Here is a 22,859-nt window from a genome sequence, read left to right on the forward strand (position 1 = left end):
TAAATCTGAGTGGACATCCATGACATGCGGAGTCCCGCAAGGCTCAATTCTTGCGCCACTCCTGTTCAACCTGTATATGCTCCCACTAAGCCAAATAATGAGAGAGAACAAAATTGCCTATCACAGTTATGCAGACGACACCCAGATCTACTTAGCTCTATCCCCTAACGACTATAGCCCCATTGACTCCCTGTGCAAATGCATTGATGAAGTTAACAGTTGGATGTGCCAAAACTTTCTTCAGTTAAACAAAGAGAAAACTGAAGTAATTGCGTTTGGAAACAAAGATGAAGTTCTCAAGGTGAATGCATACCTTGACGCTAGGGGTCAAACAACTAAAAATCAAGTCAGGAATCTTGGTGTGATTCTGGAGTCTGACCTTAGTTTCAGCAGTCATGTCAAAGCAATAACTAAATCAGCATACTATCATCTCAAAAATATCGCAAGAATTAGATGCTTTGTTTCCAGACAAGACTTAGAGAAACTTGTGCATGCTTTCATCACCAGCAGGGTGGATTATTGTAATGGCCTCCTCACTGGCCTTCCCAAAAAGACCATTAGACAGCTCCAGCTCATTCAGAACGCTGCTGCCAGGATTCTGAGCAGAACCAGAAAATATGAACATATCACACCAGTCCTCAGGTCGCTACACTGGCTACCAGTTACATTTAGGATTGATTTTAAAGTATTATTAATGGTATATAAATCACTCATTGGACTAGGACCTCAATACATTGCTGATATGCTCATTGAATACAAACCTATCAGATCACTCAGATCATTAGGATCACATCAGCTAGAAATACCAAGGGTTCACTCAAAGCAAGGAGAGTCAGCTTTTAGCTATTATGCCAGTCGCAGCTGGAACCAGCTTCCAGAAGAGATCAGATGTGCTCCAACAGTAGCCACATTCAAATCCAGACTCAAAACACATCTGTTTAGCTATGCATTTACTGAATGAGCACTATGCTGCGTCCGAACTGATTGCACTATATTATATATGCACTATTTTAATTATTTTCTATTTCTCTTGTTTTTATTCTTATTTTTAACTGTTTTATACTTTTATTCCTGTTTTATTCTTTTTCACACATTTAAACAGTTTTTATTAAAATCACATTTATTTTCTTTTAATTGATATTTCAAATTCATGTATCTTTGATTTTTGTTTCTCATTTCTATGTAAAGCACTTTGAATGACCTTTGTGTATGAAATGTGCTATACAAATAAACTTTGCCTTGCCTTGCCTTGCCTTGCCTAAACCGAAGCAAAAATGGTTTGATAATAGGAAAAAGCAGTAGAGTAACCAATCCGAGACAGTCCGTAGCAGGGCCACGGAAAAATGCGGAGATCCGTGAGAATGCCATGGAAAAATGAGCACAAAATTCCGTGACTATCCCACGGAACTTTGTGAGATCATGTTGGATGCTAATGACGTCTGCGGCAGCGCTGTCTGCAGCGCCTGCCGCCAGAATAAAGTAACATGATCAAATCAGCGAAAATCTCCGAAAAGTGACAATGATGCAGCACAGAATTGATAATATTGTGTGCATATTAAACAGATTAAAATACAAATAACAGATAAATATACACTTCTTTGATTTTGAGGTTGCATGCAAGTCCATTTGGCTCAAAAAACGCCTCTGCAATAAAGCATTTGTATACTTTGTCTCAGATGTTTCCATTACAATTCTTTTGGAGAAATACAAATATTACAACTGACATGCTGATCTAAGAATATACTGTAGATATACTGTAAAATTTGATTGCATTACATTAAAACTGAGTACATTTTGAGATGTTTTGAGACGTATGGCACGTCTCTAACTAAATATCAGAAAACCAGGTGATTCTCCATCTCATCCCTGACTAGGAAAAACAATGAAGATCTCATTTAGTTATTTGTCTTCCCTGTCGGTTGGTAGATGATGTGTTTTTACCCTGTCGTCGAGCACTTAATAGATACCCTCATGCTCAGATTTTACTTGTCAAAACAGTGCAGATTAATGCAGGCTTATGGCGTGATGAGAAACAGTTCATCAGTCTTGAGCTGTCGCGCGGTGAGGTCTGTAACCAGAGGCTTTTACTCGGAGTCTCAGGTGTTGGTGAAGGAGTCGAGCATGTCTCAGCATAATGACTCATTATTGATGCTAATGATGTTCTGCTCATTATTTTTAAACAGGCTCTAGAAATAAACAATTATCATCACCCTCTTTTCATTACGCTCACGGCAAAAATAATTTGAGGATGCAAGGAAAAAATTGTGATCTATAAGACAGCCGTGCTGAAATAAGTAACATAACTTCATTAATGTGGCTTAATTGCTAAATTAATACGACTTATCGTCAAATGCGAAGTTACAGAACAGGTGTTTTATTGATTGACGTTATGAAACAAGCCTATACAGTCATTTACTGTATCTGTGAGTGGTGGCACTGATGTGGAGTGATGTGACACCTCCGAGTTATCTCGTCTCTGCCCAACATTTCTCCATGCTGAGGATGAAGTACATGTCTGGACTAAAAAATGTCCCCCTTCTGTCCCTAGATACTGTGAAATGGGATCAAATATCCTCGGTGGTGCAATTAGCCTTGGAAATCTGAGGCTGAGCCAGTCCGGCCAGTTTCATACGACTACACTGGGGCAGATGCTCCATCTTAACCGCAATGATCAACCAAAGTCCTCAGAGTTCTGGGAAAAACAGGTCATTTTCAAAGAGCTATTAGGACCGCAGCTTGTATATGGTAAACCCGAAAATAGTGCAAATAAATCACTAAAGTAATAGGTCAATAAAAGAAAATCTATGGGGTGGTTTCCCGGACAGGGATTAGCTTAAGCCAGGACTAAGCCCTAGGTTTAATTGAGAAATATAACTAGTTTTAACAAACATGCCTTACTAAAAACATTACTTGTGTGCAATTTGATGTAAAACAAAGGGCACTGAATAATTTTAGGATGTCAGTGCAAGTTATTTTCAGTTTGGACAGCTCTTACATTTATTTTAGTCTAGGACTAGTCTAATGAATTTTTATTATTAAAAATGAACTAACATGAAAAACTTTATTGGCATTAACAAACATTAACAAAGATTAATAAATGCTGAAAACCAGTACTTGTTACTTCATGTTAGCTAATGCATTTACTATTGTTAACAACTACAACTTTACTGTAAAGTGTTACCGCATTTTCTAATCTTGTTTGTGACCCTGGACCACAAAACAAGTCATAAGGGTCCATTTTTTTTTACATTTGTGATTTATACAACATCTAAAAGTTAAATAAGCTCTTCATTGATGTATGGTTTGCTAGGATAGGGATGCACTAATATGAATGTTTTTTTGTTTTGTTTTTGCCGATACCGATATTAAACACTTGTATACAATACTATTGGCCTATTAGCAAGTTTGATTCTGCATCAAATTATTTTTACTGAACATGGATCTATTAAATATTCAACTGACCAACATAATAAGAGAGGCACAAAGTAAGACGAAATCCTTGCGATTTTTGGTCTTTATCCGAGATTTTGAAAAAGCCATTTTCCCAAAATACTCGAAATACTCTTACTCTGACCGTGAGCAATCTCTCACGTGATTAACTACGAGATTTACTTTTTTTCCCATTGCACGTCTGCCTAACTATAATTTGTACAGATTTTATTTTGTTTTGGCAAGTATTTAATTATTTTGATAATTTATTTTTTTAAATGCTGGATTATGCAACAGACATGCAACTTATTGCCTTCATGCAGTTAGAAAATAAACAATCAACATCAGCCTTTCTCGTGCTATTGCCGATGGTTTCAAATTGATCAAAAATCACCCGATACATATCGGCGGCCGATTCATCGGTGCATCACTAATATTTGGTCGAGATACAACTATTTAAAATCTGGAATCTAAGGGGGCAAACATATTTAAATATTGAGAAAATTGCCTTTAAAGTTGTCCAAATAAAGTCCTTAGCAACTGCACCACTCACAAAAGTAACGTTTTGATATATTTACAGTAAGAAATTTACAAAATATCTTCATGGAACATGATTTTCACTTAATATCCTAATGATTTTTGGTATTAAAAAAACTTGATAATTCTGACCCATACAATGTATTGTTGTTAGTGCTACAAATGAAGAGTTTCGTGAGATAAATCAATTTTTTAACATTTTTGACAAAACATGTTTATTATTATGTTATCATGTTATTATTTTGCTTTATGGTGCTACTTAGCTGTATGTTTTAAGTTATGAAGGTTTAAATCAAAACAAACCAACTGCAGTTGCATTAAAATTAATTGGAATGCACAACCAAAAAACGAGATTTCTGAACAATTAAAAAAGGGTGGTTATCTCGTTTTGCAACGAAACTCTTCAAATATACCTTTGCAACTTAAGACTGGTTTTGTGGTCCAGGGAAACAATTAATGTATAGTCACTTATACATTTTAGCGAGCATTTACTGGATATATAAAGTAATTTGACTCTCTCATCGTGTAAAACACAGTCCTTATTATTTAATAATCTTTTCTCTTTCGTTTTTTTTCTATGACAAAAAATGCATTGCTTGGAGTTCGGTTATCATTGACTTTTTAGTCAAGGTTTATATAATTTTTATATAATATATTATAATTTCAACTAAAACTGCTTAGAGATATAAAAAATAGACATAAATGAGCCATTTGTTGACATACAACTAATGTTAAAAGTACACTGTTAACCCAGAAATTGTCTTTACTTAAACAATCAAGTTAACATCACTTAATATTTTCTGTTTTGAAGCTAAAACTTAAAAAGTTTAGTTGATTTAACTTTTAAGTTTACAAAATCCATTAAACTAAAACATTCAAGTAAAATGAACTTAAAATTATTAGTTCATGTTGTGAGGAATACCCATAATCCCTTGCGCCTGAATATTTTGATTATTTTCTGCTTTTTCACAGAATAAAAACGGATAAGAACTTTCTCTACTGAAATATTTGAAATATAAATTAACTTTTTTAGGGCAACAAGTTTCCATACATTTTTTAAGTTCACACTGTAAAAAATGTCTGTAGAAACAGTATTACTTGGTGTTACTGGCAACTAGCTGCCAGTAACTTACTGTAGATTTTACATTTACTGTATGTCATTTACTGGCAACAGATTGTTCAAAGTTAAATGAACATGAAACATTTTCAGTCTTTATTTTCTACAGTAAGTTACTGGCAACCAGCTGCATAATTACAGCAAATTTTTTACAGTGTACAGCTTAGATAACTTAAATTTGATGTCACGATAATGTGTTTGCACACTTTGGTATTATGACAATTTTGAGCACAGTTTGAGGCTGTGGAGATCTCTTTAGACACTTTAAAGGTGACACCTAGGTTAATTTTAACATGGCTAGTTACACACAGGGCAGAGCAATCTGTGCTTTTTTTTAGTTTTGTTTAATGTGTTTTCAATAAGAAACTGGACGAAGAGTGTTTTGGAGGCCTGAAAGTAAATTTCTTTATCTTAGGTTTTTATCTATTTTTTATTTTGGGTGTGCAAAGTCACCAAATCCAACTTTATATTATCCTAATCACTGTTTCATGTTATGAAAACATAATCATATTTTGAAACATGTCAACAACTCCTGGTAACTGAAAGCCAGAAAAAAAACACACAGTGTTACAACTAAGCCTCACTTAGTTGTAACACTGTGTCATTTCATTATTACAATGATAATGAAATGAAACCAACGTATTTTATATTAGAAGAATATTTAGAAGAAATGATTAAGACTGAAACATCTTTTGGGGATTTTTCTGTCATTAGGAAAATTCAGTGCAATCATTAATTAGATTTTTAAACCAAGGTGTGTAAAAAATCCAATGTTTATATGCAAATTGGATCATTTACTTAAGCTGTTGTCTTCAGTTCCTGTTTTATGTTTAAAAACTATTTGCACTTTGTGACCCAAGAGCTGTGTGTATACATTTACAGAGCCAAAGGTGAGAGCAACGCATGCACACAATCTAAACCCACCAGAGTAATGGAAATGAACCGCATGGACTGGAGGCATGAACTGCTTTGGCACCCAGATCAAATCACGGTGTTTGTACATTCAACAGATAAACTGAAGTGAAGCCAAAGCCAATGCTAAGCAAATTCAGGGTTCAAAAAGTCAAAGCCAGATCCCTTTGGCAAACAAATCCATCTCTCCTGTGCAATTCTGTGCTTGCGGCTTATTGAAGCCAATTCAGCCAATTCTATTCAATTCTTAAAGAAGAGTAAACTGCCATATTAACCCTGGATGGACTGATAGTGATTCAAAGTGAGGCTTGTAAAGTGCTATTTCTAAATCATTCAGTAATATTTCAGGAATCTATATATTATTTACAGTCTGTCCTGTTTTCAGCTCACGCAAGGAATAGTTGATCATTTTCTGTCATGTCTTTTCAAACCTTTTCTCACGCAAGTTCATCACATAGAAAGGAATGGTCAGGAATTTTTCAGAAATTCTGAAAAACATTTCTGTTTACCTTACCGTAAACCTTAAAGTCCATGTAAAGCCATTTTTAAATAATTGTTTCTAACACATCATAAATGTTAGAAATGTATTGCTGAAACATGTTGCAAAGACTGTGAACTAGTACTGAATTGTGGAGTTACATCGTTAAACATTTTTTCCGCATTTCTGTGTTTACGATTATTTGAGCGGGGCTAAAATGGTGGCTCGATGATGCACTGGAGCCAGCGATCATGGCCCTGCCCCTAACACAATCGAGATCATCCATTCAGGTTGTAGCGGTATTTAAAAGTTGAGAGGGATGACAGCTTTCCCGTGAGTGGGTGTGGTTTTCTCGCCGCCTGTGGACACAACTCCCAGCGAATGAGAGCTGAGAATCCTGCCAGGTTTTCCAAGATTTTGATAACTTATTTTATTTATTTGCCAATTTTTTATCATTCAAATATGTCTGGGTGGTTTATATTATATATTTAATTCAATTAAATTCAGTTTTATTTATATAGCGCTTTTCACAATTGTTAATTGTTGCAAAGCAGCTTTACACGAGTAGATGTAGGGGAGAACACAGAAAATCAATAGATAATATAAGAAGTAGAATATTGCGGCTAAGGATAAACCGTACAAGTGAGCGTAGTAATAATATATAACGTATACAGTAAAGTGCTAAATTAAGCCAAAGTTTTCTGACTCTCCCGGGGACGAAAATAATCAACACATTCTCACTTCCAAAGGCGTCAAAATCTGAAGCATGTTCAAACGCCTTTTAGCATCAGTATGAAGACGCGAAGGGTGCCCCTATGCGTCACTATATTGACGAAATGGGAACTCCGTTGCTTTCATGCTAATCCCTTAGCATCGGATATAGACGAAAGGGAATCCCGGAAGGTGATGCCGTCACGTTATGCGACGGTCGGCAGGATCATGCCGCTTCTGGACGGTAACTACTCAATTTTTTTCCAATTTTTAAACCATTTTCGCTTGGGGTTGGGGTTAGACTTGGGGTTTGGATGTCAGTTTGTTTATACTTTTTGTCTTCTGATTTTTATGCCATTGTTGCTTGGGGTTAGGGTAAGAGTTCCGGTTTGGGTTAGGATGTCTGTATTGGTATATACTTTTTGTCTTCTGATTTTTAAGCCATTGTTGCTTGGGGTTAGGGTTAGAGTTGGGTTTGGGTTAGAATGTAATTTTATGTAACAGAAAGTCGTTCTAACCCCAACCTCAAGCGACAATGGTAAAACATTTGGAACAAAAATTGAGTAGTTACCGTCCAGAAGCGGCATGATCCTGCCAATCGTCGCATAACGTGACGGCATCACCTTCCGGTATTCCTTTTCGTCTATATCCGATGCTGAGGGATCAGCATGAAAGCAACGGAGTTCCCATTTCGTCGATATAGTGACGCATAGGGGCACCCTTCGCGTCTTCATACTGACGCTGAAGGCGTTTGAACATGCTTCAGATTTTAACGCCTTGGGGAGTGAGAATGGGTTGAAATAATGGACTTTACCTCTAACCATACACTGCTGGGTTTTAAATGAGTAAAATACGAACAAACCCAACCGTTGGGTTATATAAACCTAGAAAAAACCCAAATATGGGTTTAAACAACCTAGCACACTGTAGGTAAATGTAATCCCAACGGTTGGGTTGGGTACTTAACCCAAGCATGGGTTGAATCAACCCAGCGTGTAACTTCCCTACTTTCACAGGGAAATGATTTCCATATACCGCACACTTTTGTGTACGTTGTGATTGGCCTGAATACCTCTGACGTCAGCGGGAAATGTGACACTCCTTACCATTTTTTAAAAATTTGCTCACAATGAATTATGATAATGTCTGTCTTATCCAGGTCAACGGGCCAAGGAAGTAAACAATCCGTGTGTTTGTTGTAGTCCAAGAAAAGAGATTTACATTGGAGATGATAACTCGCGTCATTGTTTACTTTGGGGTTTGTACCTTTTGCATATCGTTAACATGTACTAATACACACTTACACACCAAAGGAAATGTAAAATCATGAATTGGACGATAGGTGCACTTTAAGACGACAATAAAGGGACAATAAGTAGGGTTTTCCCCCATCTAGTGGTGAAATTGTATTATGCATTCAAATGAATAGTGCTCTCTAGCGCCTAGCTTTTTCAAATGCGTGTTGCAACTACGGTAGCCGTTATGTACTCACGGATCTCCTTGTCTGTTTCAGCTGGTTCACGTGTTCTGAACGAAAACGAGTTGTGGAAACGCGTTGGTAGGCTAGTGCTTTTTGGCCCTCTTTGCTATTATAGTTTATCAATATGGTGGAACGACATGGAAGCCTCCTTGGACTTACCCGTTCAATTTAAGAACGATGATCTGACTTTTACAGAGAAAAGTCAGATCATTGGCAGAGGTCATTTGACACCAACAAGGACATATTTATGCATAAAGACATTGATTTTGACTAATAAAATACTTAAAATTCTACTTATTGTCTCTTTAAACTTAACTGTATACTTAACCCTGATATCTGATTGGTTGTTAGGAAGGTTAGGTTCAGTGTTGACCAAAGAGCATCTCTAACTTGAATGTCATAAATGTCTTTATAAAGCGGTTAGCTCCAGTCATTGATTGTAATTGGTCAATAGCTGTGTTTGATTTATGTTACTGTAAAACAGAGATATGACTGCTATGAAATATTCTGTTGCTGTTTACAATCTGCCAGGGATTATTTTTTCCAACGGAAGGAATGCAATTAGTGATTTTACTTTATGTAGGTTACATTGATACATATTTTTGCTTTAATATTTGTATTGTGTGGTAACCGTTTTATAAAAGCAATAATATACTCGACGTGAAGTGGTTGCATTGACTCCATCAGTTTCATTTAGTGCCTAAGAACGCCCTCAAACCGTGACTTCGCACAGTTTCTTACAGTTATTGCTTACATATGTTTACATGCGCACACTATAAGCAAACTGTGTAGATTTTATTAATGATCAAAGTTGATGTTATATTAGAACACTTAAACATGCAACAGTACAAATACAGCAGATAATCAGACATTAAGCAACCTTAGATGTAAACAGAGGTATCAGTGAAATCCATCGCACGGTGTTGTCATAGAAACAAGCTGCGAAATGCCACATTGCAATCGTGTAATATGATATTGTGTTTGTGTGATGGTTAATGTTTTCCAATCTCCCCGCTCACCCGTCTGCATTGAGAGATCAGGGGCAACATTCTGATCCTTTAGCAGAAAAGCATCACATGAGCGTCAAATAGAGAACCCCAGCATATCAGGATCTCGCTGTCGTTTTTTGGCATTTTTTATGAGAACATTTGGTAAAGGCCATAGGGGGTTATTAGATGAATGCTTTCTGTGTAATGAGAGATCTGGCTTAATAACATTAGCTTGGATCACAGATGAAAAGTACTGTCTATAAAGCTTAAGCTGACTGAAGCTTTCTATCTTTTGCTCAGCATACAGTCGCTTATGCTTTAAAGTGCCTGCACAAAACACCAGCCAAAGACAAAAAGAATAAATTAATTTCATATTTCCCATTCAGATTTGCTTACTAATCAATTTTTTCAAATGCACATTGGGAATCGCTGGCCTCTCCAAATAGTGTTCTTCCCAATACTGCAACTTAATATTTGCACCTTACGTATGATGTTGCCACAGTTTCCACATGAATTACCACTGTGGCACACAAAAAGTGCATCTATCTGCCAACCTGTCTCATTGTTTCAAACTATTTGAAACTGTAAGTAGCCATAATTTTTAGGCCAAACATTAAAAAGTAGATATTTTTTGAATAAAATAACAAACAGAGGCTTAGTGTTTCACAGATATTGAATGAAATCAAATCCTCCTAAAAAGTCACATGGTTATCTTCTTAGTATAATGATGCAGATGGTAGTTTTGAGTATCATTTACTTGGACATTTGCTAACTGTCCATAAGACTGACAGATGCCCTACTTTAGGTGGTCACAACAGTCAGCCGGAGTCCATTACCAACACAGCTGTTACACATGAGTTGCTGGCAGAAGTGATTTTACCCCCGTTTCCCTCTTTTTTTGGATTGCTATATTGTTGTGTCTCTCTGCGCTCTTTGCGTGTGTAATTATTACAATAAGGTCCCAATAAGGACAATGTGCCATCACTAAAGTTTGTGATGATTGCAAAAAATATAATTAATTGGAGATTAATGAAGCAACACAACCGGTGTGAAAAGAAATGAGAAAATTGTTTTGATATACAATTTTCTGCTGCTCATTTAAAGGGGACATTTCTCAAAACTTTTTTTAAGATGTAAGATAAATCTTTGGTGTGCCCAGAGTACAGATGTGAATTTCTAGCTCAAAAAATCATATAGATAATTTGTTATAGCATTTTAAAATTGCCACTTTGTAGGTGTGAGCAAAATTGTGCTGTATTTGGGTGTGTCCTTTAAAATGCAAATGAGCTGATCTCTGCACAAAATAGCACTGCCGTGGTTGTATAGTGCAGATTAAGGGGTGGTATTATCCCCTTCTGACATCACAAGGGGAGCAAAATTTCAATGACCTATTTTTTGGTTAATGGTTTACCAAAACTAAGTTACGGGGTTGATCTTTTTCATATTTTCTAGGTTGATACAAGCACTGGGGACCTAATTATAGCACTTAAACATGGAAAAGTCAGATTTTCATGATATGTCCCCTTTAAATCAAATTTTATGTATCTGCTTTTAATTTTCTTGGTGTTTAGGTTGTGATTTTTTTGTGATTTGTTAGCATCCCTTTTGGGTGAGGAAACTGTTGCAGTGCAGAAAACAGGTGTTTAAGAAAGTTTAATGGAGGTACCTAATGCACCCCACCAAATGCATTTATCTTTCTGAAACATATTAATTGTTTATATAATAATTGCTTCAGTGTTTAAGGAAGAGAATAAAGGTTACACTTTTCCATCCATTAACATTACTAATGCACAGTGAGCAGTATACTTTTACAGTTTTTATATCTTAGTTAATCCCTTAGAAAAATTAACTATGGTCAGTAGTAACCATGTTAATAGCATTTGTGTTTTACTATAGTTTTACAACAAATACCATGGTAAAATTATGCTGATTGTGGTGAGACCATAGTACATCTGTGGTTACTATAGGCTTGTATGGTTTTACTATAAACCATAAAAATACAATATTTTTTTCATAAGGGATATTCTTTAAAAACCGATACAGTTGTTTATTACTTAATTATTTATTGTGCATTAACCGTTTTTTATGTTTAAATAGATATTAAAAATAACATGAAGATAAGATTAAAACATGCAGTGTAAGTATTGTTCATTGTCAGTTTAAGTTAACTAATGTTAACAAATACGACCTTATTGTAATTAAGTGTTACCATGAATTCTTACAGGAATATATCTCCGTAAGCTGTTTGCCAAATATAAGAATGTTGAGCTGCTTAAAATATAAAATAATGTTGATAATCAACATTAGACAGTCGAAAAGTATTTTGTAAATATGAAATGGACGCAACGCCTTCTAGAAACAGGAAGTAAACAAGTGTAGCGTACAGTCGCCATGGAAACAGAGGCAAACAGCGCGGGGCGCAGCTCAGCTGTAGGAGTCTCTGGTTCAATGGGGGTCCACGTTACGCGCGTGGCCGTGAGAACCACGTCGTGGCTTTTCTTCCCAATTTGGAAAATTCCTCGCACAATCGGTTCATCCGCCTTATATTTGGTTTCTTTTCGCGCATGATCGCCTCCGCCTGAGCGTAACTGAGGGTCCGAAACGGAGCGTTGCTCGCCTTGCTGTTGTTTTCTTTTCTTCTTTTTCACCTTGACGCGTTTTCTTGTCCCGCGTGGAGACACCATTGGCGTATTGGTCAACACTTCTTGGCTCTCTGACCACGCGTGGAGAACGTGTATCGATTTACGCGGGGATTCAGACATCGGGTGGATGTTTACGGGGCCAATAGTTCACCCGGCAACTCGCCTTTGTGTATTAATTTGCGCGTTCACGGTCTCAGAGCTCTTGAGAAACTTACACGTCGCCGTGCACCTCCACAGTGCGCGCACCCGCCAAGCTTTCTTTGCCCTGGCCGCGTGCTGCGCAGAGGGTTTGCTCCTGTTATGTGGTTGAGAATGGAGCTTCAAAGTTCAAATATTTTTAAATGCCAAAATGCTAAATATTAACTTACTCTTATATTATATAACAATATTTATTTAAACAATGATATAACTTAAATGCAATTTATGCTCAGCCCCACGAAATTAAGCATGCTTTTACTACAGTAACTATTAGTTTATTAACTATCGTATTTATAATAAAACCACAGTAACCACATATTATTGTCTCACTACAGAATATGTAACTGAAATTTTAGACTAATACATCTTCCAAAAAGCATGGTTACTATAGATTATAAAAATTATGTTTCATTTTCACGACTCAGGATAGTCTTAAAAGCTACCTCAGTCGTGCATGCAAAATGTATTAATTTGAGATCTCGTGTATTTGAAGTATACCAAACTTTAAGTTATTAAAACAGGTTTTAAATTACAACAGGTGTTAAGGAAACAGGTGTAAAGGGAAAAGTCTTCATGAGACAGCACCTTGGACAGTTCCTGTAAGCTGTTGGGACGTCTAAACATTTAACTAAGTCCCACTGGATGTTTTCTCCCTCTCCGTTTACAAGACGCTGAATGATTTGATTATATGTGCTACAGTTGCAATGTAAACGTAGCCTACAAATAAAAAATTTTAAGAACGATGTACTTTGATATTAGTCTTGATGTTTCATGTTGGTCAATATAACAAATCCTACCCTTTAAAACACTTTAATTTGATAGACAAGCATGATAATTTCAAATAGAAATGCTCAATATTTTATCCTACTGTTTAAATAAAAAAATGTTCAGGGGCATTTCAGCTATCTTTAAATTAATGCTTCATTAGCATCTTCATTGGAATATTCAGCCATTGAATCAATTCGGGGTGTATAAGAAAATTATTTAATTAACATATTGGACAAAGTTTTTGGTGCTTAAATTAAGAAAACTGGATAGGCTAAATCAGCACGTGTGAATTAAAGACAACCAAGCAGATTGTGAACAAATTAATTCACACTGCTTATTGTTTACGATGTAAGTTCACTATTTTTTTCTTAAGTTTTAGTTTATTAAATGTGTATGCATACATGCAATCGATAATTTGTAAAAAAAAAAAAAAAACTCTCTCTGTAATGTGCCATCTATGAATCTCCGCGCAAAAGCGACATAAAACTGGCTCTGCAATTATTCTGAATCACTGCACTTTTCCCTGGTATGTCGTCTTGTTTGTTTGTTTATTTGTTTGAAAAGCTCGGATTTTAACTTCTACTTATGTCTGGTTATATACCTTCCATTTTTTAAATACTCTTGATCTGTGCTGATTTCATATGTTGGTTGCAATCAGGGGACCCGCTGCCAAAAGGCTTTTTTGCAGGTACCTGAAACGCTCGTCTTGCGCACTTTAGATGTCCAAATCGATACAGTAGCTTACTGTAATTTAGTAATACTAAGAGTGTATAGGATACATGTCCCTGTAACTTGTGTTACAAGTCATAATAGGTTTTTTTTTCCCAAATGTATGCTTTTGGTTTGATAGGAGTCAAACATTCATACGAAACCTAAATGAAAAATTAACTGGAATTGTATCTTAAACATTGTGTGTAACTGAATAATTACATTATGGTCTGTGTTACAAACTAAAGAAATATTTGTGTGTTTAAATGATTTAAATGTCTTAACAAATAATGAATTATAAAGTTAAATAATTACTCTATTCAATGTGGTGCATTTATCACTAAAATAAACACATGACTATGATAATGAATGTATGTTAAAATTTGTTTTATTCCTTAAATCTCTTGAGCTGATAAACACAAACACAACAGTCTCAACAAAACTGGAATAACTTAAAGCAAACCAAACATCGACTTTTTTGGTTGCATATATGCTTGTTTGTTTTGTTTGTTGTTCCTTCGCAAACAGTAACATTTCAGTCGAAAATAACCGATTAGTTTGAGCAGACTAATTCAGTCCATTATTTATTTTCCATCTTAGAAAGACAGGCCTCTCTTTTTCAGTTTTTACACAGGGTGAATTTAAAAAAGGTGATAGTCAAGCTTTTATGTACAACACCGAGACTTTTCTAACACCATTTTCCCAGCACTCAAGCAATTCACATTGTCCACTGAAATGATAAAGAATATATGATCTGATTGTTAGCTGAAACTTTAGACGGGATTCAGTGGATCGGAATTGTGCAACTCTGCATAATTTTCATGATTTCATAGCTAAGGCAACGTTACAGATTTTGAAGCACTTGCCTGCTGGTTATTACTAGATTGAGTACTGTTCATATAAACAAGAGATAAATCAGTTTTATAAAACATTAACATGGGGGGTTGCATGGAATGGTGCAGGGATTTGACTTTATAAAAATTAACAATTCTATACAAAATCACAACAAAATAATTCAGTATGGGTTAGATAAGTAGTAAAATGTAATAGGTTGAAAAATATAGCCATCTCTATTCATTTCTATGATTGGCCCAGTATACGATTAAAAATTGCATAGTTTCCAAATTATTGCTTGTGACTTTGTAGCATGGATAATTAACACATTCTGAAGAAGGTCACGCGTATTCCCACCTGTGACCGCAACGTAGAAGCGCTATAGAATACAATACATAAGGTGAATGAGAATATGTGAATTCTCTTTTCTCCTAAAGGCAGTAACAACAATAAATACGTACATAAGATTAAGCATATAATGTTGTTGCTCTTTTTGCATCAGCGATAACAGAATACCATGGCGAGCAATAATGACAAAGTCCCAAAAATGTCCATTAGAATCATGAGTCGTGAAATATCGCGTTCAGCTGGGCGTTCATGACACGCTCGTGATGAGAGTGACCTTCATATGACATAATGTTCTCCATCGGTATATCACAGCGTTGCGTAGTGCCCGCGTAAAGACCCCCGTGTCCCTGCGCTCCAGCCAAACCCGCCGCCTGATAGTGCATGGTAAAGGCGTAGTTCTTCTCGAATTCCGAGGATGGCTCGTGTTTGAAGGAAAAGTTCCCATTGACGCTCAAAGGTGGGCTAAGGGGTCCATCAAACGAGGGACTAGTGCAGTCCGTGAGCGCGGTTTCAAAAAACGGCTCCAGTGCGCTCCCGTACGCGTGTGGCTTCACGTGAAAGATGTGAGAGCTGTCCATTGTACCATAAGGAGGGCTGGGAAGACCAGGCGTTTGGTAGGAATAGGGAAGAGCGGAAAAGGAAGCACTTGCTGTTTGCATATGAGGAGGCATCTCCTGGCTCTGCTCGGGCAGAAAAGTTCTGGGGTTCAGTTGGAGACATCCGGCAACCAAATTGGTCGTCGGTTGCGACAAACCCTTGCACAAGGCCTGCACAAAAGACATCAAATCCGGACTTTTTCCCGATCTGAGGGTCTCGGATAATGCCCAGATGTAATTTTTGGCCAGTCGAAGCGTTTCGATCTTAGAGAGCTTTTGCGTTTTGGAGTAACACGGTACAACTTTGCGCAGACTCTCGAGCGCATCGTTGAGCCCGTGCATGCGGTTCCTCTCCCGGGCGTTCGCCTTCATGCGCCTCACCTTAAATCTCTGCAGCCTTGCTTTAGTCATCTTCTTCTTCTTGGGTCCTCGTCTTTTCGGCTTTGTGTCATCGCCGTCTTCTTCCTCTTCTTCTTCTTCTTCCCCGTCATCCTCATCATCGAGTCTGTTGAGTTCCACGTCGTCGTCGTCCTCCATATCTTGATTGGGCTCGTTTATTTTCTCTGCGTCTCGCTCGTCCTGGGCACCGTTGTGGCACTTGTCCGTCCAGTTTGTGGTGCTTTGGGACTCAAGCATCATGCCTTCCTCGGTGTATGATTTTGTCATGTTGCAACTCTGCAAAGTAATAAGTGGAGCTTGTGAGTGAACCACCAAAAGCCGATGAAGCTAACTGACCTTTCAACATTCATTCATTTAGGCACCTGCCATTTTCTTGTATTATCCTGTTTTACACATGAGAGCCATTTCATTCTTAAAGTTTAAACTTTGTTAATTATTCATTATTATTTAAAAATGCAACACATTGTAACCTGTGGATCAATGTTGCTTCGAATTTATAATCTAACTTTTCCAGCTTTTTCAAATCAGTCTGAGCATTTATTTATTTGACCAGTTTATTTTAAAATTAAAAATTAAGCTATTGAAGTTGAGGAGAGTTACCCACGGTGACGTCACATATCATATATTATGTCAAATGTAATATCAAAATGTTAAAAACTACATTAAGAATTAATTTTTTTTTGTTTTTTTTGAAAAGCAGTGCACTTACAATATTGTAGACTTACAATATTGACACTTATTTTTTCTTTTAGCAGGAAATTCTTTTTTATTCCTTTGACATTTCTCAGAATATAGTCTATAGGTCTAACATACAGTACATCATAACGCACACAATATCAGAATATAGTGCAAGGCCTGATATTCTTATATATGAAACCTGTACACTAAACTTATGGATGCACTATATTAATGAATCAGGTAACATATTATGTGCCTTCAAAACCAAACTTCAATTCAACTAAGGTTAAAGCAATGCTCTCATTAACCGTGAATGATTTTCTCTCAAATGAAAAAAATATCCACACAAACAAACAAATAAGTAAAGGAATAAAAGGATAAAAACACATACCTAAGATTTGTTGAATGTTTTGTTATGACAGTTTCATGCCCCTCGTGGTGTGGGAAGTCCTGTGGATTGTAGACTAATGTGGCTGCGCCGATGGGATGCTCTGGTTATATAGCGGTGCTGCTGATGCTGGAAGATGCGCGTGGATGTCTGAGGCTGCCTCCACAGTCCCACCCTGCGCCCGTGATTGGCATGTGGCCCTGCCCCTTCCCCGGCACGCGCCATATGGCCGACTACGTCAGGAAAACGGCCTCAAGCGTCACGTGATCTCTTCCATTTGTATTCGCCAGAGCTCCGTATTCCGTCCCTTTGTGGCCGAAAGAAAGTGGCCATCTGTCGCCAGTTAGAGACTCCGTGGACCTGTTTGTACCCGCAGGATGGATTAACCCTTTCAAGCGTGGGACGCATTCAATCACGACCATCTCTTTCTGTCGACACATCCCGTTGCATGCGTCTGCTTTCTTGTCTTAATGCGGACAATCTATAATGAGTGTTCATAAATTAGCTTATAATCATTGGATAGGTTTTTGCACTAATTATTTGTGGAGACAGGAAGTGTACTAGGGACAAGAGTGTCCAATGTAATAAAAATGCATTATTATTATTATTATTATTATTATTATTATTATTATTTAGTTATATTGGTCAAATTATACTTATAAAATTATATTAAACACATTTGCATTTTCTGTTTTCATAATTGGCAGGTTGGAAGAATGACTTCTTAAATAGGCTTAAAAATCTGTGAATTTGTGTATTATTTGGAATTTGTCTATATTCTTTCTAATCTTTCTCTAGATTTTAATCTAAAATCTCTCGTGTTATTGATTGTAAACAGTAATTGCAAAGTCTGGCTCGAGACCCCGATAATGAGTCCCCCTCTTGTCCACGCCGGTCGGCACGCGAGCCGCACGCGCACTTACAAAAAGCCTGTTTCACGGCTCACTAACCTGATCCAACGTCCGAAATCTGCTGTTTTCTATTCAATTTAATATCAGTGCCCCTCCAACCCCCTAAAAAAGAGAGATCAACAAGATGACCGTTGAACAGACAAGTAAATAAAAATGAGGTACTAAACATGACTCATTTAAGCGCACGTGCAGTGTAAATTTGAGCCCTAATAAAAATGAGTTATGTTAGACGCAAAACCTCTAGGAAATTGGCGTTATTTTATATCAAAATAAAGACATCTGTCCAAAAAAAAATAAATAAATAAATAAATAAAATGAAAATAACAAACTTAACCAATGTTTGTTATTCAGAAAATGCATAAATTGGTGCGTAAAATGATCTAATAATTTTAAGACTTGGGGAATCATAAAAATGTAATGTATTTGAAACTGCTCCTTTGTTTCAGCATTTTCTGTATTATGTGTTAAGGTTTTATTTTAGGTTTTCTCAATAAGAACTATAAGAGCTTAATAAAATAATACTTTTTGTCATTTTACAGTTGTTTCTGTAACTCAACTGCGCTTGCAACGCCAAGGTTGTGGATTCACTCCCATGAAACACACACTGATCAAATGTATCGGATGTCTTGAATGGACTGAAAGTCGCTCTAAATCAGTGCGTCTGCCACGTGCATAAATAAATGCATATGCAACCGAACGAAGAATTGTATCTACCTGAATTAAAAAAATGATTTAATTTGTCAGCTACATCCTCCCATGCTGTTTCTTCATGCGTGCAAAATGTTTCTTTCCATTGTTTGCTTATCTGTGGTTATCACTCTCTGACATCTGCTCATGGCCTACCGCAGCCAGTCGATAACCAGGTAACCGTGAAGTGTCCACAGACAGTCGGGGGTTCTGAGTGCTGCTAATCTTTCTCATAAAAATCGACAAGTTTGCGGCGGTCAAAGGTCCGTAAGGGAGCCGTCTGTTTGCTTGTCTATCTCTGTGTTGCCATGCAAACCAAACGATGTGAGAAGAGTGATTTCAGCACCACTAACAGCAACTCAGAGCTAAGAGAAAGAGAGAGAGAGAGAGAAATATCAGTGGAGATGTGTTCATGCGTTGCATTTATCCTTGCCTCAACTAAGCACATACGCTGGCACTTATTGTATTGTAGCATTTTAGCCTGTTAGTTATACGTTTTGCATTAATTTAAAAGACTTAAAAAAAACACTATTAATATTAACATTAAAACATATAGCTAATGTTAACAAATGTTTCTTGTAAACTGTTACTATAGGGGCAAAAAATAAATAAATAAATAAATAAATAAAGATAATGGTTATATGTCAGGTGGGTCGGATTGGAAAAACATCCACACACAATATGGGGTCAAACCCATGATATTTATTAATGATTTGACCTTTACCTTCCTCTGCCTGAACCAACAGACATTTACTCCGACATGAACTGTGCATCCAAACCAGCGTCTTCCCGCCTGAATACATTTCTTCTCTTTTATTATTACATGCGTTGAGTCTTTGCTTTAATTGCTTATGCAAAAATGCAGATTTGTATTAATTAGTTAGTCCGCTGATTAGTTCTTTGGTATTTTGGCGCAATAAATCATGCAGTGGCACTTATTTTGCATGGTGACCCATCTGTGCTGCTCGGTGTCTGTTTCTCTTGTTAAAGGGCCCGTTTGGGTTGCAGGTAGGGCCACCTGCTGCATTTTGGACCAGTGCGTCCCCTCGGCGAATTGAACGTGATTTTAAACAGATCACTTTTATTTTTTTCTAACTAAAGTTAAAAATCAAAAGTAAAATTATAATAATTTCAATTTGTTGTTAACAAACGTTTAACATGTTCGTTTTTCGTGTAAATTAAATTAATTTGCATAAAACTATATTAATTAAAGATTTACGACATGTCTAACTTTCTGAGTAATAACCATTAGCTATATAACGCAATGATGCTCAATGTTGTAAATTAATATAATTTGTACTTAATATCAAATGCTTGTGAATGTAAATGAAAAAAAATATTTAATTTGAGATCTGGTATACTTCACTCCCACAGAAATATTTGGTTTAATACAAGAATATTTAATCAAGACTATGTCAAATAACATTACAAATTTTGTGAATCACAAATTATTTGGCCAGGATTTTTAAAATTATTTTTAGTGTACGATAGGCTAATTAATTCTTATGTTTCACTTTTACCCAATTTATTAGGCTATCTAAACGAATACTAATTAAAGAAGTACTTTACTTTATTTTTAAATGTATAATAATATATTCCAAAGGTTTAATCAACACTTTAGGGTCTGGCATTTAACGAAAACCTCAGTTTCCAGAGTCAAACTGTGTATGAGATCTGCATCTTCACCCTAAAATCTAATCATTGACACAAGCGCCATCTTCTGGCTAATGGAAAACCTGCATTCTTCCTATATCAATACCATTTTTTTTATACTTGTAATGTGAATAGAAAACAAAACTTAATAAAACTTAATAAATTAAAAAAAATATATAAAACTCGTACAGTTTTGCAGTTTCACGATCTATGTTGCTTTTTCTCTAAATGTTTTGTTTTGTATTGATGAAACTTATTCTGCTAACAGAACACCTGTAAGTTCTACTTATCAAATATGGAAGTAATTTTTTAAGGGGACATACAATATTATATATCATATGAGAACATACAGAATTCATAAATTTAAAGGGATCTTCATTTATAAACATCTGAGATATATTGCTTCAGAAATACTGACAGTGGTCCATAAATCAAGTTGTAACCATCCACTGGGTAATAAGATGAACACAATACCTCTTGCCATCTGTTTTATGGCAAAAGAACTGTAATTAAGAATCCACTGAGAAATGTTGCCAATGAAATCCAATTGAATTAGCAATTATTTCAATTTTTGTAGAAACAAACAAGCATCACTAAAGCAAATTTCAGCAAACTTGTTTTTTTATTCATCTTTCTGAATTACTAACTAAAGAAATTACATTACAGATGTTCAAATTTGTATCTGTTCAAGGTCTTTCCTCTTTTAGAAATACAGCATTCTGTTGATGGGTAGCTCAGAGGACGCCTCTTTCTCGAATACATAATTTGACCATCATGCATGGTAGATAAGAATTATTGTGGTTTTACAGTCTTGTGGTCGGATTTGTATCATCATAAATGATAAAGTTGGTTAACCACGTCCTTACCTGCTCAGGGATGTAACTTCCTTGAAAGCTGATAAGTAGATTTACTGTTTGCCATTGTATTATTTGTTTTGTGAGAATAAATATTTAACACAAATAGTTTCGGTGTACACCATAGTAATTCAAACATAGTGTGTCTAGGTATATGATGACCTATGGTAAACTTTAATCGTGTCAGGTCATATTTCACCCAAACATTTTTTTTGTATTGAGAAAGAAGGTTTATTTCTAAAAAATTAGCCCGCTGTTACGCTTCAAAAATTATTGATAATCTCTAGATGATCAATAATGTAATATTTTTTGTTTCAATTCCCTTTGTTGTATGTATGTATGCAGCCTACTGTATATCGAACTTGTCAACTTCAATAATATTTGCATAAGTATACACAAGTCACGAGCGCAAATGCTGTTTAGTTACCGTCATCAGTTTCATTATAACTGTTTTAGGATGAGTGCACTGCATACCTTCTTCCAGCAGGTTTCAGGCCAGGCGTACTTTTGGGTTTGTCTCGCCCATGTCATGTTACTTTTCTTTCTCTTTCCGGAAGCGGAAGCATTGTACTTTCATGAAGTTTTGGAATAGTTTTGGCAGATGCATCGGTGCGCTTGATACTTCGTAACTATCCGCGCGCTATCGACACCACGTCCTCTTCACAGATGGTAAGATCAAGGTTTTTCCTGCGTGTTTTTGCGGTTGTTACAATTGCATTCGCTGTCGATTGTTTTTCTATTGTTTATATTTTATTAATAATTTGCACTCGTGCCGTAGCTCTCATTGTTGAAGTTGTTTTGCACGCGCGCTGCCTGACTGAAATTTAGCAATTGTATATTTGACAGCTCCTGTTTGTTTGTTTAATAGGTAATAAAGGCGCGTAATCTCGAAAGAGTCTACTAGTAATAGTTGCTTTGACAATCAGTGTGCTTTGGATTAAGACAGTGTTAGATAAGACGAATCTATACAGTGTGTGCTGTGTAAATTTGTTTATGCATTTTTTGTTCTCTCTGTGAACAGTGCAGATCTGTCGTAAAAAATCACATTTATTTAACTTTGAAAACATTTTCACACTAACCAACATGTTTATATGTTAAGTCTACATCACCTGTATCACTCCCATTAAGAGTCTAACACTGTGCTTTTTTGTTGTTCATTCTTGTGTCTAAATAATCATGATATGTAAATGTTTTGTCTTTCATAGTTAGCATTGCATTCCTAACTTTTGTGGACACTTGCTATTATGCTGTCTGTTTTATATCCTAACTCAATTTGGTTTGCACAATATCTTCCCATTTAAAGAAATCATCATTGAAATATAAAAGTCTTTTGTTTTTGAGCTATTCAGAAAAGTTCAGCTTTGTTGTAACCGATCAATCCCGTGACAGCTTTATGCATGCAGTTTAGTCTAGTGTCTCTCCTTAAAAGTGCATTCCAGTCTTTTACGTGACTTCCCAGTTTTATGTGAATATTGTAACCTTCTACAGCTTTGTTCAGTGTTAACATTAGGATTGTGTTTTCAGATAACACAAGTCAGGTGT

The 22,859-nt window shown here is 36.2% G+C and overlaps 3 protein-coding genes across 6 annotated transcripts in view; 1 reads left to right on the forward strand and 2 right to left on the reverse strand.

Annotated features, from left to right (window-relative positions):
- The window catches only part of cerkl (CERK like autophagy regulator), a 116,456-nt gene extending 103,928 nt beyond the window's left edge, over nucleotides 1-12,528 (reverse strand). Inside the window, exon 1 of the mRNA XM_073854678.1 lies at nucleotides 12,076-12,528. Coding sequence (XP_073710779.1) covers nucleotides 12,076-12,415 — 340 coding nt within the window. The 5' untranslated portion in view covers nucleotides 12,416-12,528. The remainder of the gene's footprint in view (nucleotides 1-12,075) is intronic.
- A 1,813-nt stretch (nucleotides 12,529-14,341) lies between these two features.
- On the reverse strand, nucleotides 14,342-17,374 carry neurod1 (neuronal differentiation 1). Its single transcript, XM_055215108.2, has 2 exons — nucleotides 17,216-17,374; nucleotides 14,342-16,422 (listed from the first exon to the last, which is right to left on the reverse strand). The coding sequence occupies exon 2, from the start codon at nucleotides 16,411-16,413 to the stop codon at nucleotides 15,364-15,366; it is 1,050 nt and encodes a 349-aa protein (XP_055071083.1). The 5' UTR covers nucleotides 16,414-16,422; nucleotides 17,216-17,374; the 3' UTR covers nucleotides 14,342-15,363.
- Nucleotides 17,375-21,847: 4,473 nt separating this feature from the next.
- itprid2 (ITPR interacting domain containing 2) overlaps nucleotides 21,848-22,859 on the forward strand; it is a 63,961-nt gene continuing 62,949 nt past the window's right edge. For all 4 annotated transcript variants that reach the window (XR_012358139.1, XM_055214742.2, XM_073854680.1 and 1 more), the window contains exon 1: nucleotides 21,848-21,986. The gene's annotated coding sequence lies outside the window, so the exon portion shown is untranslated. The remainder of the gene's footprint in view (nucleotides 21,987-22,859) is intronic.

Source organism: Misgurnus anguillicaudatus, chromosome 17 (genome assembly GCF_027580225.2).
Source record: "Misgurnus anguillicaudatus chromosome 17, ASM2758022v2, whole genome shotgun sequence".
Lineage (NCBI taxonomy): Eukaryota > Metazoa > Chordata > Actinopteri > Cypriniformes > Cobitidae > Misgurnus > Misgurnus anguillicaudatus.